The sequence below is a fragment of the Choloepus didactylus genome, chromosome 20 (assembly GCF_015220235.1).
Source record: "Choloepus didactylus isolate mChoDid1 chromosome 20, mChoDid1.pri, whole genome shotgun sequence".
NCBI lineage: Eukaryota > Metazoa > Chordata > Mammalia > Pilosa > Megalonychidae > Choloepus > Choloepus didactylus.
In genome coordinates this window covers 42,188,614-42,207,448 of record NC_051326.1, presented here as the reverse complement: position 1 = coordinate 42,207,448, position 18,835 = coordinate 42,188,614, and the positions used below count along the sequence as shown (strand labels likewise).

The following is an 18,835-nucleotide window of genomic DNA, read 5'->3' as shown; positions in this document are numbered from 1 at the left end:
ATTTGTCACATTATAAGTACCATTGATGATAGGGTTGGTTAATAAAGATAAACGTATGTGTATGTCTATATTTTCCTGTTTAAAGGGACATTAAAATCTATTTCTAACATAAAATTAAAAAAATAAAATAAAAGCTCAGGCCATATGCACAATAGTTATCTTCAATCTAAAGTTGTATTTCTCATGTATGCTTTTCAAAACAAAAATTCAATATCCATTCCCTATTTGAATAGGTATCGCTCCCTGGAAAATGGGAGTGAATTTATCACCTGCTGAGATTACTCAGACAACCATCTGTCAATAGCATTTGCAGACCCACATTAAAAACAGCCTAATCATCAACAGTACATTTGAACTCTATTCTATGGAGTTCATTTAATTGTATCATCTGATTATTATCTGTTTACTAAATTTGCCCCATAATGAAGGTAGCAACTAACTCAAAATAGCGTATCATATGCACCAGAAGGGATTTTCTGTTGCCCCTTTAATTGTTCTCTGCTTTTTTTTTTCTTTCACATAACATTTGGAAGTAATGATTTTAGCAAATTAAATGTCCATACATCTTCTGCTCTAGTAATCAAACAGGGATAGCAAATTCTTTTCAGGATGGTGCAGTCTATATAATGTCCTTATAAATTATTTTTAAAAGGAAATAATAAATGGTAACACAGGGAAGTTTCAAGAATAAAGATGAACTGCACAGAATCAAGAGTCTCACTGCTTTGAGGATGACTCTTTCCCAAGTCAAGGTCTGCACAAATCTAAACTACTGCAATTGAGGGTGCAAAAGTTTGATTGTTTTGTTTTTGCACAGGAGAGTCCAACTTAATGATATTCTCTAAAAATCTGACTGAGCTAGGAATATAGAAACAGTGAGCAATATTAAATTAATCCACAAAACAAACACCCTGCACTAAAATCAACAGTAATGTTTTTGACAGCTAATTATGACTGTTGAAAAAACATAATTAAGAAACAGCTTCAGCATTTACCAATCAGTCACAGGATAAATTGATATGCCATCAAAGCCTTTTTTAAGGAAGATTACATTACTATAAACGAGAAAATGGTCACCGTGTTTTCTTTGTAATGGTCAAAATGCTTTTGATGAACACAGTTCTTGGGTGTGTATTTATGTGCATATGTGCCCCAGTGTTTCAGGCCAAATTAAAGAACTATTGGAACAACCTCAGATGTTTCATTCATGGTTCTCATTTTAATGGTATCTTAATTTTTATTGGATCCAGAAAGGTTGATATGTGAGAAAGATGAAACCAAAAAATCAAAACCTTTTCCTCCACTTGAAGTAAAGGAATGAAGTTCCTCAATTTCAATCCACAAATCATATTGGCTAATACAATTTCTTGAATAACTTATTATCATTAATTATCCTAAATTTTTATGTTAGCAAACTCACCTTACAAAGATTTTTAAATAAACAGAATCTAAAGGAATAAAGGTTAAAGAAGGAACCCTGGTTAAGGACAAGTTTTTATATGATATATGTGTATGTATGTGTGTGTATATATATATATCCACATTTTATTATTAATGGGACTATAATAAGCAATGTACTTACTGACCTTGAACACAGCACAATATGGTATTTGCCTTTATTAGGAATTGAAAAAATAGGCTTTGGGAAATGAGTCCAGTCAACTCTTTTTCCTAATGGTCAATTAAATAATAAAATTAATTTCTTCCACTCATTTCTATATAAATGGAATGCAACCCCAAACAAATTCCCAAAGAGTATTCTTGATGTTCGATAAAAATGTAAATAAAGTTCTTCTTTAATAAATATGAAAATTCCATCATCTTCTGAATAAAATTCTGAAAATACTGAGTAATGAATAGGACTTTGTCATGCTAGATGTTAAAATGTATTATTTTTAGATTAATGAAAACTGTGGATCTGGCACAGGAAAAGATGCAAATCAATGGAAAAGACTAGATAATCTAAAAATAGATATAAGCCTATAAGATGATTTAGCATATGAGGTAGTATATACTTCAAAACAGTTAAGAAAAAGCAGTGAAGAAAATAACTATTCAACAAAGTAATCAATAAATGACTTTGGGATAATTGTTTAGCTATTTAAGAGGAGAACATGCGAAAGCAGGATCATACACTAAAACAAAGACATGATAGAATATAAAATCAGCATTTAAATGTAAAAATTAAAATTCTTTTTAAAAATAGGGCTTTTTTAGGGCAAAAGTCACAAAGGTATATTACAATTCCATACTGTAAAGCATATTTTCGATGTATGTGACTGATAAATGGTTAATAAATTATTAAACATAGAATTGCCAATAAAATCAAATAAGACAAAAAGGAAAAATGGGGGAAATATGAGAACAAGAAAATTTTTAAAAAGAAATAAAAATGGCCAATAACTTAAAAAAATGTTCTCCCTCAACAATAATAAAAATGTATGAAAATTAAAATGATGAGGGTTTTTTGGTTGGTTAATTGGTTGGTTGGTTTTTGCTTGTAAGATTTGCAAGGAATAAAAAGATTGACAATTGTAATAGCTTTCTACTGCTGCACAAGAAATTATCACAAATTAAGTGGCTTAAAACAACACCCATTTGTTATTTCAGTTTCTGTAGGTTAAAGGTACAGATGCAGCTCAACTGGGTTGTTCTCAGCATCTCACACTTGAAGTGTCAACCAACAGGTGTTCTCATTTGGAGACTCTGGGGAAGAATCTGCTTCTAAGCAACTTCAGCTTGTTGGCAGAAACTAGTTCTTGCAGTTGTATGAATGAAGAGCCAATTTTTTGTTGTTATTGGTGGAGGATGCTCTCAGCAATTAGAGGCAACGCACATTCCTTATCATATGGTCTCCATCATATATCATATGATCTCCATCTTCAAAGTCAGCAACAAAGACTCTTTCCTACCTCAAATCTCTCCCATGCTTTCTTTCACCAAGAAGCTTGTCCCTTTTAAGGGCTCATGTAATTAGGTCTCACTTCCTGAGGATAAAGTCTTTCTTGAAGTCAACTATGCATATAATGTAACCAATTGAATCACAGGAGCAATATCCCATCATTTTCATTCTATACTCAAGGACCTGGGTTTCTAAAAGGGTTTGGGCCCTCAGGGTTTGTCTTAGAATTCTGCCTACTACAACAATACTCAAAAGCAAAAGTACCAGGAAATAAATTGTCACACATGTAATGAAATTGTGTATTCGGGTCACACAAAACCGAGCTTGGCAAGTTGACTTAATTTGTTAATTGTTCATTTCCTTGAACTTCACTTTCAAGAAATTTTATCCTGTGGAGATAAATGGATAAAAGTGCAAAGATATTTCTATAAGGGAATATCATCATTTCTAAAAAGAAATATCTAAAAGGTTAATCATGTCTGTATTATATGTAATATTTAGAAACACTATAAGTGGTAAAGAAAATTAGAGAGGATAAATGCATATATTTTTAAAATATAATTTTTTCTATCTTTATTATGATTTTGGATATGAAATGATGTTCCTGTCATATCATCAAATGCATGGTTTCACTCAATTTATATAAAGATATAGATAAATTAGTATATTGATATAATACGTATAGTTATAAGGGTATGTTTGAAAAAAATGATTAATAGTTTTATATTATTACTGTGGGTTGCAGATTATTTTTGATCTCTTCTTTTTAATTTTATAAATTGTATACTTTTTAAAATAAGAAATTCATTGTCCTGTAATAAAAAGTAATGTCTCTTAAACCCTCCTCAGTAGTATTCACATGATGTTTAGAAATATCTTTCAGTGTTCAAGTTTCATCCCAAAGCATCTAGCATCATTGCAAAATATGAGATATAGTGGTACTTTCTGCTTTTCTTTCTCTCTTTCTCTCTCTCTGTTTTTTTTTTTTGTTGTTGTTGTTTTGTTTTTTTGCTTTTTTTTTTTTCTGTTTAAGTAGAGGAGCTAGTCTGATACCAAAAGCTCATACTCTTTCTGGATATTCATTGCAGGCTTCTTAGACATCTGTAGCAGTTTTCAGAGGAGGGTTCCTTTAAGATGATAGACAAATTTATGATTAGATGGTACCAGGCCTCAAATATCAGACTGTGACATACCTGAATAATCTGGGGAGTTAACAGGGTTACTTGAGGAAGAATCTTCAGATTTATGTTACACACACACACACACACACACACACACACACATGATCTGAGAGGGTTGTAGAAAATGGACTGTGGACAGAGAAAGGACAGAGCTCTGAGTCCAGTAATGAGGTTATCAATAGAGACAGTGAAATTGGAAGGGAAGAGAGGTTTTGGAAAGAGTCTGTAATGGATAATTTGATGACTTTGGTCTATAAGGGGTGTGGCAGGGGTGGTGATTAATTCAAGACTGCAGCAACCTTAGAGTAATCTATGATTAGTTTGTAAGAGCGAGGGAATTAAGACTAATCAGAGATGACAGATCAGTTCCACTTTGGAAACAATAGCTGTAAAGATGTCAGTAGGCAGCTAGAAAAGAACAAGTTCAAAAAAGATTTCAAGGCTGGAGATAGAAAGGGGAGCTTAATTGGCACACAGGTTATTCATCCATTAATTTGTTAAGTAGGGATCAAGTCCTTACAAGACCCATCAGTCAGGCACATCTGGGTGCCAGGATACAATGGAGAGCAAGTGCCTGCCCTCTCAGAATTTATCCTCTAGTGGGGATCCAGTCTAGTGAAGCAGCACTTACTATACAGTGCAGTTCCGATCACAACTAGGGTGGGGAAGTACAGAGTGATCTGCATACACATAGGAGGGAACAAGAAACCAAGAGATAAAAGACCTCCTGGGGCAGTGTAAGTTAGAAGTTAACCAAGCCAAAAATCAAAATAACACTATATCAGGCAAAAGAAATAGCATGCATGAGGCTAAGGTGAAAAGACAAGACATGGTATTTTCTACCACATTCATGGCAGAGAAAACAGCACATGCAAAAGTGCATGTTTGCCTGTATCATGGTGGAAAACGTACATTGATTTAAACTCCCCCACGTCTTCAGTCCTCAGAGCAAATCACTAATTCTCCCTGCGATGGACTTTGGTAAAAATGTCACATCCTGCAACTCTCAAAAACTTCCCAAGCACTTTTTTCTTAACTGTTTACTTCTCTTTGACTAATCAGCTATCTCTACATCAAGCAGTATAGAAAGCCAGCTGCTTCAATAACCTGAAGCTGATTGCTCTGTGCCACTCAGGATTTTATACTGCACGTATACCCACTTGGGTTTTCTAGTCTATTTTACTTCAGTGTATCTGTTCTTTTCTACCAGGGACTACTGACATTTTCAAACTGTCAATTTCACAGGTACAGCCTGCTGCTGTGCTTCTTTAATAAAAGACCATAACCTATTCTTCAATGTCAGCCAGTATCTTAAACTGCACACAGGGCGTTTTACTATCTTTATTCCTCTTTGCCTTTTATTGACTTAGGAACCATCATTTTCAAAGTGCCACATGCCGGAGTGGAAAGTTCTTTGCTGACTCTTCCCAACTGCCCCCATACACTTCCTCTCACCAGATGAAGCTCTCGAGTGTGAGGAAAGAAATGTGATCCTTTTGTTTGTTTTTTGAACTATTTTGCCTACTCATTGGTAGGCTAATTTCTCAATGCTAAGCACATAAACCTAAATCATAGGCATTTCCTTTCATGGAAGGTATACTTTTGATTTCTATAAGTCATTCTGATTCCCAAGACTCTTGATTCTTGAATGAAAAATTATCACTCTGCATATTTTGTACAATTCCTTATCCAGGAAGGTCAAGGGCATCTTATCACTTTTGCTATTATACAAAATTGTCCTTTATGTGCATTGGCTCACTACTATTTTTATCATTAACCATGCTTCAGACATAGTCAGAAAACACAAAGCTTTTTGATACACCATCTGTACTAAGCAGGGAAATGCGTTATTTAACTTAATGAATAAACATGTTGAATTTTAGCACCTGATAGAGAAAAATATATCTCTTGAGTGAGGTTTGAGACATGAGTTACAAACTGTAAAATAAAGTCAATATTGGCAGAGTTGTACTCTGAATTACAGGCTGATCCCTCTACATTATTTAGGCCAGGGATCCACAAACTATGGCCTGTAGGTCAAAACTGTGTAGCCTGCAAGATAAAAAAATCCTTTACATTTTTAAAGGATTGTAAAATGTTTTTAAAAAGAAGAATGTGTGACAGAGACTGTAGGCAGCCCATAAAGACTAAGATATTTACTAACTTGTTCTTTACAGAAAAAGGTTTCTAATCCCTGATTTAGATTATCACAGCAAGAGAAATCAATGTTTTGAATGGGGTCCCTATTTAAAAACCTGTGTGTACTGAAAAATCAGCTCTCAGTAATAAGTTTTGTTCCATGAACACCGACATAGTAAGTGGCTAGAAAAAATAATAATAATCTGAACACTGCTGACAGTGAAATTATATTATTAGTTATTGAAAAAAAAGTATTTTGGTCTGTTACTAGCTTAGTTAATTAAATATTGTTGAGTTTAACTAGACATTTGAAAAGCCTCTGCTTGAAAGTAAATCAAGTATTTAATGGAAACATTAGTTGATGTAAATGTTTATTTCATATTAGAACTCCTTTTTTTTTCATTGGGTACCTATTAGTATCTGACACTATGGTAAAGGTTTTATGTGAATTTTTTCATTACCTTCAAACATACCAGGTGAGTGAGGAGTCTAGGGGGTCAAGTCACGTTTCTGGGGTCACACAGCAAATGTTGGGGTTGGGAAGGACATGAGGCTAGCATGAGAGTGTCTGTATTATCTCCAAGCCCAATCACTCTTAACTTAAATTCCCTAAAAATGAGTAAGGTAGGGTTGAGCAGGAGCAAATGGGATGAATCTCAATTTATAATACACTTAATGGAATTTGGCAAGTTTTGGCTCTGTGCACTATATAGATTCAAATCTTAATAAATTGAATATGATTGACATAATGTCTATAGCTTATCATTATGAATATCATAACATGATTTAAAATCTGAAAAAACACATTATATTTAAATTTCGAGAAATATTGCACTATGCTCACAATGACATATAGGAGCCTGATAGTGCCACAGAAGAAAAAAAATTCGTATGTGAAAGTCAAGACAAGAGCAATATTCATCTATGCATCTTATGTTGGTAAGTTAAAACTTTTAAGATCCACAAAACACCTGAATTAATTAATTCATTCTAAACACAATCTTCTAACTTTGGCCAATGATGCATTTCTTTAATGAAAAAATAAGAAAGAAAAGAAAAACAGTTGCCTTCTGAAAGATGTCCTCTTTGGGAAATGACACAGTATTTAGGGGTTTGCATGCATGGTATACTGGACATATCTTTTTTTAGATTCTGAAAGACTTGAGTTCAAATCCCATCTCAGGTGTTCAATGCTTATGTTTTTCCTTGGGTTATATCTTTGAGCAATAGTTTCTATGAAGATTAAATGTAACATCACACACAAATCACCTAGCTCACTACCTGGCACATCGTAGACCCACAACAAATCAGAACTGTCGTCCGTCCATCTCTATTGTTCTGTCTATATCCTATACAATATTCTACTATAGCAGGGTAGAGTAAAGTAGAGGCAACTATATCTATCTTAAAATTCTGACTTTAAGAACAGAGACTTAACCATGTAATTGGTAGGAAAGATCATTTTTCCTACTCTTTATTGTCTGCAAAATGCTAGCAAAGCATAAAAAAAAAAAAAAAAAAATAGAAAAACTAAACTCCAAGCAAAAGCTACAGCTTATAAAAGGCACTGAAAATAACAAGTTTAAAATAAATAGCTTTTTGGGAATTGCTCTCTCTCTAACAAGGGAAACTTGAGTGGTGCACTGTGAAGTATCAGTTTAGCTGGATATTTGAGATAATACAGAAAATTTCAGTTCTAATTCAGGCTTCTCCTCAAGATGAATAAGATTAGGGTATTGATAATGAAAACAGCTGCTTGGCAGCATTTCTTGCTTTAAGGCAGGAAATGAAGCCTGAAGGACAGAAGATATGTCTAGCTCTATAGAGGAAGATAAAAAATAAAAAAAAAAAAATACAAATTTTCTGAGAGAAATAATTTAAAAGGTCAAGCAAAGGTAGGAAAACAACCTGAATTTCTCTGAAACCAATAAAATACATCTTGCCCTCTACATTTTTTTCACTTAACAGCTGAGTAGCAGGTATCCGATTTATTTAACTCTGCAGAATATTCTAAAAACTAATTACGAGCTATCGTGGTATCAGGAAAAACATTGTTTTGAGAGAGGATGGTCCTGAATTGTAACGTTGGCTCTGCAACTTATGAACCATATGATCTTGGATAAGTTTGAAGTAGTGTCTCACACAAATCCCCTTCCAGACTGAATAATCATGGTAACAAGTGTTCACGTAGCATTTGAGGGCTTTCTCTAAATTATTGTATTAATCCACTCAACAATTCTGAAAGCTGGATATCAAAATTCCCATTTTACATGACAGGAAATAGGTTTAAGGGGATCAGAACTCACTGAACATGCATTAACTATTAGTTGAGGGACCTGGTACTCAAAATGTGTCCTCTTGACTCCAAATCCAAGTGATTATGCTCTCAAAATCCTATGCTTCTAAGAAGACACCAGAAAAAATGTCAATGAAAACAAAGCAGAGCAGAACAGAATCTGGCACATGACACGCTTTAAAGGAAAAAAATCATTCTCAAATACGTATTTTAGGAATTCATGTATTTATTGAATTATTTATTCAAAATAGTTCCAAAATGGCCACAGATGACAGAGTGTTTTGCTGGGAGTTCTAGGGAAGGCAGCAACACTGAAATGATTTGTATGATGTATAAGCAAGTGGCCTGGAAAAATTGAGGTGAACACTGCAAGTTTTGATCTTGCTCATTTATTAAAAAGGAAGTGCTGCATTTTAGTAAGCATTTCAAAATATTATTCTAGACAATCATTTAAAAAAAAAAGCCAATATTGTATTGCAGTTCAAAAAATGTATAAATTGTATTTACCCTTCTGTAAGAATAAAAAAGAATGCTATTCAAATAATTGAATGCTATTACAATATCAATTCAAGAAGGTTAACTGAAATATTAAATATATCAAAACAGATTTAAGGCTTCCAATGCTGCAGAGATATTTCTTTTTCATTTTTTAATTTTATTTTTCAGTTTTCAAGTCTCCTATTTCCAAAAAAAAATAATTAATATAGCTATGATAAACTTTGAGTTTGGTGAAAGTCTTAAGATATTTCAACATTTGTATCAGTAATTAAACTCCAAATTACCTCAAAGAGCTAATGACAATACAAGACATGATATGAGATAATATAATAAATTACAGGTCTTACAGCTGCTTTCCATCAAATTTGATATGATGTCAAAAGATCTCAGATATTATTTGTTTGTGATAGAGTCCTCGGATTTGAAATATACTGCAGCTGATACTATTTTTTAAATTATTTTATTCATTTTATTTTGTCTTTATAGAACTAACAAATTTAAATCTTTCATGAGAAAACAAATAATGATGCACTGTCTTAAAATAAACTAATTTTAGCTACTACCCCTATACTGATAATTTTTAAAACTCCATTTTCTCTGGATATCTCTTGGACCTAGATATCCTACAGGTACCTGGAAAACAACATGCAAACACTGATTTTATTAACCCTGCTTTTTCTCATATAGTCAATATTTCAGTGAACAGTACCACAATACACCCAGCAATCAAAACCAAAAAATACACGTCATCTCAGGTTATCCTTTCTAGCTCTCTGTATGTTATCACAGTGGTGTGTTGATCTATTTCCTAAATTGAATACCTTTTTTCTTACAAACTTATTTCACTGTATTTATCAAAGTCTACATCATTAATCAAACATATATCTGTATAATCTCCTAAGTACCCCTGTATTACAGTCAGGATTCTCTCCCATCAGCCTCCATGCAGCTAAAAGAGCTACCCTTCTAAAACACAGATATGACTGTATCTATTTTGCTTTTTAATAGATTCACTTCAGCCACAGTGTAGAAAGTGAAAGCTACATAAACTTGCACTTGAGGCCCTCCATGATCTGCCCCTGTCCACTTCTCCAACCTCATTTTCTATCTCCTACCTCCCCTTTAAATTCCAGCTCATGTATCCCCTCACAGGGAAAATTTTGACTCCCTGTGCAACTTCTATTCAAAGTATATCTACTTAAATATAGTGAGCTGTGATAATTGATGTATATGTCTTTCCCTTCCACCAGAATCTCAGAGCCTTGAGAACTGAGAATGGTTTTATTCATCTCGGTACCTGCAGTGCCTAAATCAGAGGTGACTGAATTGAATGAAAACAGGCATGTCTTCCATAACACTCATATTAGTTTTTAAAAGTTCACTAATCTACAAACATTGACACCTGATTAACTTGTCTTCACTTCTCTATGAAGGTATATGAAAAAAAATTGTATCAAGGAATTATTCAGAGTTTATCCTTTCCATAAATGTATGCTCCATACCTACTTTAATTTTCAGAATAGCATGTTTGGAGACTACAGATTTCAGAGGTAAAACTTATTTCTTTATTTCTGTAAATGTACTGGATCTCAATTCACATTATCTTGTTTTATATATAATGTAAATGCGATACCTTGGGCAAGGGATAAAATTATGAAATGTTTCTCTCTTGACTTGAACTGGAATAGTAGTGATTCTATATTCATTTAGCTAATGTTGCAAATTGCTTTTCCATTATAAAGTTCCAAACCTCAGCACCCAATTAAATTTTAAAGAGTTCACCCAATCTTTGATTTCATGGCATATAATTATCAACTGTCAGCAATTCAGGATCACATAGACGGTGATAAAATATATATATATATACATGTATTTAACTCTTTGGACAACAATTATAGGTTACCAAAAAAAACCTGAAAATATTGAAATGAGCCCCAAATATCTGAAAAATGAAAAAGAAAAATTCCCTAAGTATAATATATCTTCCATTATAAATTAAAATTATAAATCAAGATACTAATAACTAAATGGAAAAATAAATTTTCCTTAATATTTTGGTTTTAATGCTGGAGGAAAGTAGCAACAAAAGCTATGGTAATAACAATGCCTTTGTATTTTAAAAATCCTTTCAAATTTAGCTTAGAAGAATCTCTGAATTCGCAAATTGTGAAAAATTTGCCATGACTATACTTTTGAGAAGCAGTCATCTGAACAATAGTTATATTTGCACATCAAGGAGAATGTTGTTTAATTAATTATATACTGCCTAATATGTAACTACATATTCTAGATTGTAGATCATGGTATCAATAATAGCAGTTAACAGTAATTTATATTTTTAGGCTGTGAACTCCTGGAAGGGAAGAAACAAGACTCATTCATTTTGTTTCCCCACAGCCTCACACATAAAATCATCCAAACATTTGCAACTATCATTATGCAAAGTGCAAAATACAGAATAGACGACTAATATGGGAGAGGGGCGGATAATCCAAAAAGATGATATTTCCAAAATATTTTATAATTTAAGAACAAAATTACATAAGTCATTTATCTCCAAGAAGAAATCAAAATAAGACATTCTAGTTGTCTATCTAGAATGTATAATGTGTTCTGATAGCCCATGTCCCATAATGGCATTGCTTCTTGGTAACATTCAAATCATATAAGGGATTCACTGACCCTGTTCAAATTCCTTAGCCAAAACTGTAAAGATTTCAGAAGGATCTGATCTTTACTGCACCATTTCTATTTCTGAGACATTTAATTCAGCATTAAATAGTTCTGTTGGAGGTCATAGGAGAAGCAGAGGGAGGTCAAAAACTTATCAGCAAATCCCTTAATTCTTTCTCAACTGCTCATTGAAACAAGCCATTTCTCCTTCTTGGTAATAATTTTCAGATCTCCTCACTTATCAGAAAGATCGACTAACATCTGCTCAGATTATCACCTTTTCAGTGTCCCTCTTATCACACGAAGGTCTCTTTCTGGTATCTTTTCGTGCTTCTTTGTTGAGAGAATATTCCATTAAGGCTATATTTTGTGACTCAGTCTCTACAAATCATGATTTTGGACACTTTGCCAGTCCCACCCCAATCCCTTTTCTTTGTCTAGGTTACTGCTTCTGTCATTACTTTGTAATTGACATTTTGGTTCCAACGTGGCATAGCCCACAGGGCTGTTTTTTGAGCTGAAGGCAGGCTCTCTTCAGCAATAGAGTCTATGTTATAAACAGAGAGTCACAAGAGTATTTTTTTTGTTTTAACAGAAAAAGTACTTTTCTTCCAAGAAAAAAAAAAAATCACCATTCCCAGTGAAACAAGCTACTTGGATTTTCATGTTTATCTTATATTAAAGAAGATTTTCTGGAGGTAAAACATAAATAATAGAAGCTAAGTATATGACTAACTTCTTATGGTTAAAATGTATATAATAAATGTGATAAGTATTATTTCTGTCTAATGATCAAAAAATCTGATATTTAATGAAAAAAGGAAAAAAGGAAGCTAATTCAAGACTGCATATACAAATCATAGTTAGCTTTCAAAGACCAATACATTTCATTATGAATATAAACCTTGATAGAAAAATCTATGAAAATTTCATGATTTCCAAGTCTTCAATTAAAATTAAAATGCCTTATTTAAAAACCTGGTTTTTATCCACATGACAGATAAAATGCAAAATGAGGCATGAACTATTGAAACCATCTTTATCAATCCCTAGACTTATATGGTGAAAAGAAAATTAAATGTAGAACTTATGGCTTAAAGAATGGGTTTTTAAAGTAAAATAAAGAAAATGAGTTTTCTAGTAATTGATTTTTTTAATTAATACAACTGTCAAAAATAATTATTTTTAATATGAATCCAATGATTCATTTTTATTTCAGGATGAAGTACAAGTAAGTGCTAGAAAAACTCTACCCAATGTCAAGTGGATGTTCAATCATTCTCTGAATTCAGGCTATAAAAATAAATCAAGCTTTGTGTAAATGTCAGAAATGTTTACATGGTCAGCGGAAAGCTTAATATGTACTTTTAGAAACCAACGGTTAAGTTTTTTTTTAATACCTTTTATCTGGAGTCACTGCTTCCCTAATTTTAAGAGAGAAATTATAATGAAAACAATAAATTGCATTCATGGCTGGGGATGAAAAGCACATTTCTTACCCTGGCAGAGTGGAGTCAGAGAATCCCATTCATACATGCCAACTGGGTTCCGTCTGCAAGTTGCATTGCTGTGGCCAATCATTCTATATCCAGGTTTACAAAAATAATGCACTTTACTTCCAACTGTTCCTGCAGTCCTGTTTAAAATACCACCATTCTTCAGGGTGTGGGTCAAACTGCAGTAAGGTGCTAAAGGCATAAACACACACATAAATAAATAAACAACAAGCAAACAAGTGGAAATTTCCCTTGGTAAGAGTGATATAAATGAAATAGCTCTATTTCTTAAAGGTGGGAAATAAGCACCAATACTGTTCTAAAAAGTATCCAAAAAATCTAAAGCCAAGAGCCAAATCTTTTATTTTGTAATTTAGATCCCCACCCCCACCCCCAACACACACACACAACACACATCTCTGTTAAGTCGGGTTACCCACTTAAATGAGCTTGTCAATCACCAGAATAAGAAATGATGAGGTACTGCTCTGGTCATCATATTTAAACCAAAACAGTCTCAACATTTTTGAAAGCATCATTAAGTGAGAAATTAGATTATAACATGCTTGCAATCAAGGCCTTTAACTTTTTGTGTTGTCGTTACATGGGCCTTGCAAATTGAACTATAATGTAGATATAAAGCTTCTTTTTACCAAAAGGTATTTGATTAAAATCTTTGAAGAAAATGCATTACTTCAGGTCAATAAAAATCTTACAATACTTTTAATCATTTCCATTATAGAGAAACTTTAAAATTAGAGACAGACATTTGTTAAAACAGCATGGTGTCACCTACACAGAACACAAAGTTTTGAAGGTTAAAAGGCTCTGCATCTTATATGTAAAGAAAACACCTAATTTTATCCTTACAAGCTCACTTCATTACAGCATAAAATCCAATGAACTCTTTTCAGATGAATTAAAACAACAAAGAAGAGAAAGTTGTGAAGTTCTAGAAACTCTCCCTTTCTTTTGAAAGAAGAGGTTTTAAATGTACCACCTCCCTGTGGGGGTTCCATATACAAAGCACACAAATAGATGGTCTGAATGTTTAATGTTGAGACTTTTCTTAGAAATAAATTCAAAAGAAACTTTGGAAGGGCTGATATCATAACATTGGCCAGAAGCAATGTCTGTGTGCCTGGATTCAATTGTCAACTCTGTTTTTACAAGAAGCTTCCTCAGAGAATATCCTCAGCTGGAACGATTTTCTGAAGTACCATTTCATTTTGGGGGAAAAAAAAAAAAAAAGGCAGCAGTGGGGTGGGGAGAGGGGTTGGGAACTGATTTTTCTTAAGTTTAAATCCATTAACTGTTGTAAGCAGCTCTTAATTCACTGTTCCATTGGCCATGTCATTTTCCACCTCTAATTGTCTTGACCAAATTCTTGTAAGTTCTGAAGGAATCAAAATGTTCAGTTTAGAAAAGGTATGGGTATAATTAGCCACCCTGAATACCAACTGCTCAGAATCATTGTGCTAGTAATAAAATATAATGAAAATAGGGAGAATGAATACTGAAAGCATACTCAAAAGTTAGAGATAAGATTGAAGTCTGAATATACCCCTGAACAAGCAGTGAGACCACTCAGTTCTTCTTTGGGTATTGCCAGTGGTTCTATGATAGCTCAGCCTGTTAAGGGATACAGTCTACATGATGATTGCCTAACTCTGTGAAGTCCAGTAACTCTGACAATTCTTGTTTCTATTTACCATGTTTCTTCTACCAGCAGGCTCTCAAGATAACTCTTTCTTCCTAACTCAACAAGACGTAAAGAGGTCCAGAGAGGAAGATTAAAACATAGGGTTCTGCCTGCCCAATTCCTGGCCATGTTAGAAGACCAATATCAAATCCTTACACTCTGCTGGCCATGACTTGGAAAAGAAAGGGTATAGGAGGAAAATAGTAAAACAGGTATCCTGGATGGGAGAAGACTGGGACAGTTAGATATCCTGAGATGTGTATGCCAATCCAGTCCCTATTTTTCCCTCTCCTAATAACTGAAGTTTGCATTCACTTCAATTACTATTGAAGGAAATTATTAACTCAGCATTCACATAGCATAGTTTATTACATTGACTTGAACCAGCATTTTTTGGTTGTTTGTTTTGTTTTTTTTTTTGTATATTAGGATCAATTATATTTCTCTTACTCTTAGACGATTAATAATTTACATGTGTAAGACCACATCACCTTTGCCCACTTCTGGATATTTCAGGGATATCTTTATTTAATCACTGATCTAAAGTTTTTAGTAATGTATAAATCACCACAAACAAAAACACTTTATAGTCTTCTCCAAAATTCTTCATTTTCTTACTCTTCTGATACAGTTGAACAAAAGAATCTTCTTACACTATGGTGAATGAAACTATACTTTGAAAGATGCACCAATTATTCCCAGAATTCAAGGCATAATCATTTAACCAGACTACTAAGTAATTTGCCACAAACAAAACAACATAAATTATGTTTACCATGACATTTCCTGCACAGTTCATTTTGCATTTCAGAAGTAAATTTGAGTAAATCTAAAAGTCTGATTATTGATTTACTTTTCTAAACAAGGAATATGATGAATACAAAGCCAATCATTGCTTTAATGTTCTTCTTAACTCTTTCTAGGGGAAGTGATCTCAACCACAAGTTCTTCATTGATAAGCTTTTGGGATGGCTAGTTTGAAAGAAGGAAAAAAAAGTTCATATCCAGGTAGATTTTATTAAATTTTACAGAGGAAAAAAATGCCTGGATTTCATTCAACTCAATTGTCCTCATGTCAAAAGTGTTTTCAAAATTTTCATATTTTTCACCGTTTTATAATGTCTACCAATTAGAGAGAGCTGAGTCTTAATTTTACAACCTATAGGACTCCTTCCTGTTACGCCTTCATGATGTTCATCACTGGCGATGTAAAACACACCAACACAGGAATAAGAAACCCTCCGTCAAGATACACTGTCCAATTAAATGTGTAAAATGGACCTCTTAATTAGGGAAATACACCTCAGTTATTACTATGGGATTTTGGTGAGTGAGATCTTAAGAAAATTAGAGATCACTGCTTAGTAATTAAAATGTTTTGGGAATTAAAATTGCCTACTGCTTTTTGAGGGCAATATAACAGTAGCTCTGGGTCAGATCATACTGACAATTGTATATAAAGATCTAACATCATAAGTATATTGACTTAATTAATATAAATAACTTCTGGCAGAAAATGATTACAATATATAGGGAAAGGGGAAATAATTTAAATTTTGATGAGGAAATATATATATATTAAATGATTATATATTTATTACATGTGTGTGTGTTCATATACATACACATGTGTATCTGTAGACATAAATATAGATTGAAAGAAAGCTAAAAAGATATACTATTAATAGCAAGAGATTATTATCACTTGTAAAATTAATAACAATGTGACTAACTTTCTCTTTGTTTGTTCCCTTAACATTAAAAAATATTTTAATATTTATTTTGAGTTTATTCCTTTAACTTTTGAGAAATATCTTTGCTTTCCATGGTATGCAATTCACTGGTATATAATTTTTACAATATATTTTAAAATTATTAATCAACAAATAGTTTTTTTTCCTAATGACAGAGTAATTTCTTATATTATTTCCATTGCAATTAATTATTACTATTCAGAAATTAGGTTCATATTATCTATCTCTACCAAAAATCTTTATGAAATGCAGATCACATGAATTAAAAACACTTTGATATTAAATTTAAATTTCATTCACTAACCAGCATAACGAATCTTGAATCCTTTTTTACTAGTTGCATGATCAGTGGACCAGCGGAGATATAACTGATTACTCTTGCTCGTAAAGTTTGATTGTTCAGTATGGTTCCCACTTAGGACAACTAACAGAGGACTTTGCCCAGAAGAACCTACATGAAACAGAAAAACAGAAATATAGATACGAATTAGCACCCATGAAATGCAGATGGTACTTTCAGCTTTTGATTAAATTGGGGTCTAAAAGTACAATATCCAGCTATTCATTTCCAAAGTGTACAAATAATCCCTAATGAATATAGCAACAAATATAGTCCTTATAAAAATAAAACAATAAACTACAGAAATAATTCAGATGCATTTGCTATTAAAATCATAATAATTAAATCAAAAGAACCTTGTATATAAAATAACAGTGATTGAAAATAAATGAAAGTAATTGTTATCATTAGCATTTACAATTTTGTTTGGATGTGGGGAAATGGAAGCTTTCATTCAGTATTAATGGAAGTGTAAACTAGTACAAACTCTTTGGAGAACAATTTGTATATCCAGTAAAAGTAGATATAAACTCAAGAATATGTGCACACATGCTATTTATATAGAAAAATATTTTTTGCCACAGTTTCTCATAGCAAAATTTGGATCTAAACTAGAAGTTTGGAATTTAATAAAAATGAAAGTACCATGAAAAGAAATTCTAAACAGCACTTAAAATTAGTGAACCAGATATACACTGTATCAGCATGGGTAATTCTTAAGATAACATATAGTTGACTGAAAAATAAAATCAATTTGCAGATAAATATGATAGCAATTATGTAAAATTTCAAAATAACGACCATCTATATATGTGGATAGGTAGATGATGATGGTAGATAGATGACTGATAGAGATAAAGGGAGAGTGATGGTAGATAGACAATAGATCATAAGACCGATAAATAGTTGTCTGATAGATGGATAAACAGATTAGGAAGAGAGAGAGAGATGGAGATGCAGAGTAAATTATAAAACCATAAATAGGAATGATATACCCAACACCTACTTCAGGATAATAATTTCCTCAGGAGAGGGAAGGAGAAGAATTGGATGTGGGGGTAGGCCTCTATATCTACCTGTTATGTTTTTACTTATCGGAAAACACAGAGTCTACAAAAGTTTGTCAAAATCTTAAAATACAGTGCCTGAGTAATGGGTCCATAATCTATATTTTTACTTTTACATCTTTCTATATGTTTGAAAATTTTCAAAAAACATAAAATAAAATTAATATTTGATACATAGTTAATAAAAGCAGCTGCAGTGTAAAGTCAAAGAGCAACACTCTTGCCCTTGGAGATAAGATTACTGTCATCATAACTAAATGCTATTTATTGAGATAAATTGCTATATTGAATATGGAAGTTGCATCAATAGCTTCAGAATCTGATTTACATTATCTGTAAGTGAACTCAACCCTACCTCATAGTCTTAAAAGTTTTAATGGCTTTTCCTCCATTATACAATATACTTTCAGAATATACATTATAGTGTGGGAGAATGGGGCCCCTGTTGCTTTTTCTAATACAAAATTTTCAAGTTAAGCAAAACATACCTTTGAGAGTTATGTACAGAATTTTTATATTCTTGCAAAGATATTGAGAAACCATAATTTCATTCACTGTGTAACTCCCAACCAGAGCAGGTTTAATGATTTTTCCAAATAAAACTAGTATATTAAAGATGAGCAAGGCAATGTTCAGTCTAGTTAGAGCGAAGGGAAATCAGAGAAATGTTACATCTTATTTTGAAAGTTTGTCCTAGAGTAATTTTCCAAGAAGATGTGCTATAAGAGGACAATTGTATTTTAAAACTGAAGAAGACAAAGGTGTTTTCTGTTTGTTTGCTTGCTTG

General features: G+C 32.7%; 1 protein-coding gene across 3 annotated transcripts in view; it reads right to left on the bottom strand.

Annotated features, from left to right (window-relative positions):
- Positions 1-18,835, bottom strand: part of CSMD1 (CUB and Sushi multiple domains 1) — a 2,222,584-nt gene that overhangs the window by 150,151 nt on the left and 2,053,598 nt on the right. For all 3 annotated transcript variants that reach the window (XM_037812751.1, XM_037812753.1, XM_037812752.1), the window contains exons 48-49: positions 16,946-17,092; positions 13,189-13,377 (exon numbers count right to left, since the gene is read on the bottom strand). In XM_037812751.1, coding sequence (XP_037668679.1) covers positions 13,189-13,377; positions 16,946-17,092 — 336 coding nt within the window. The remainder of the gene's footprint in view (positions 1-13,188; positions 13,378-16,945; positions 17,093-18,835) is intronic.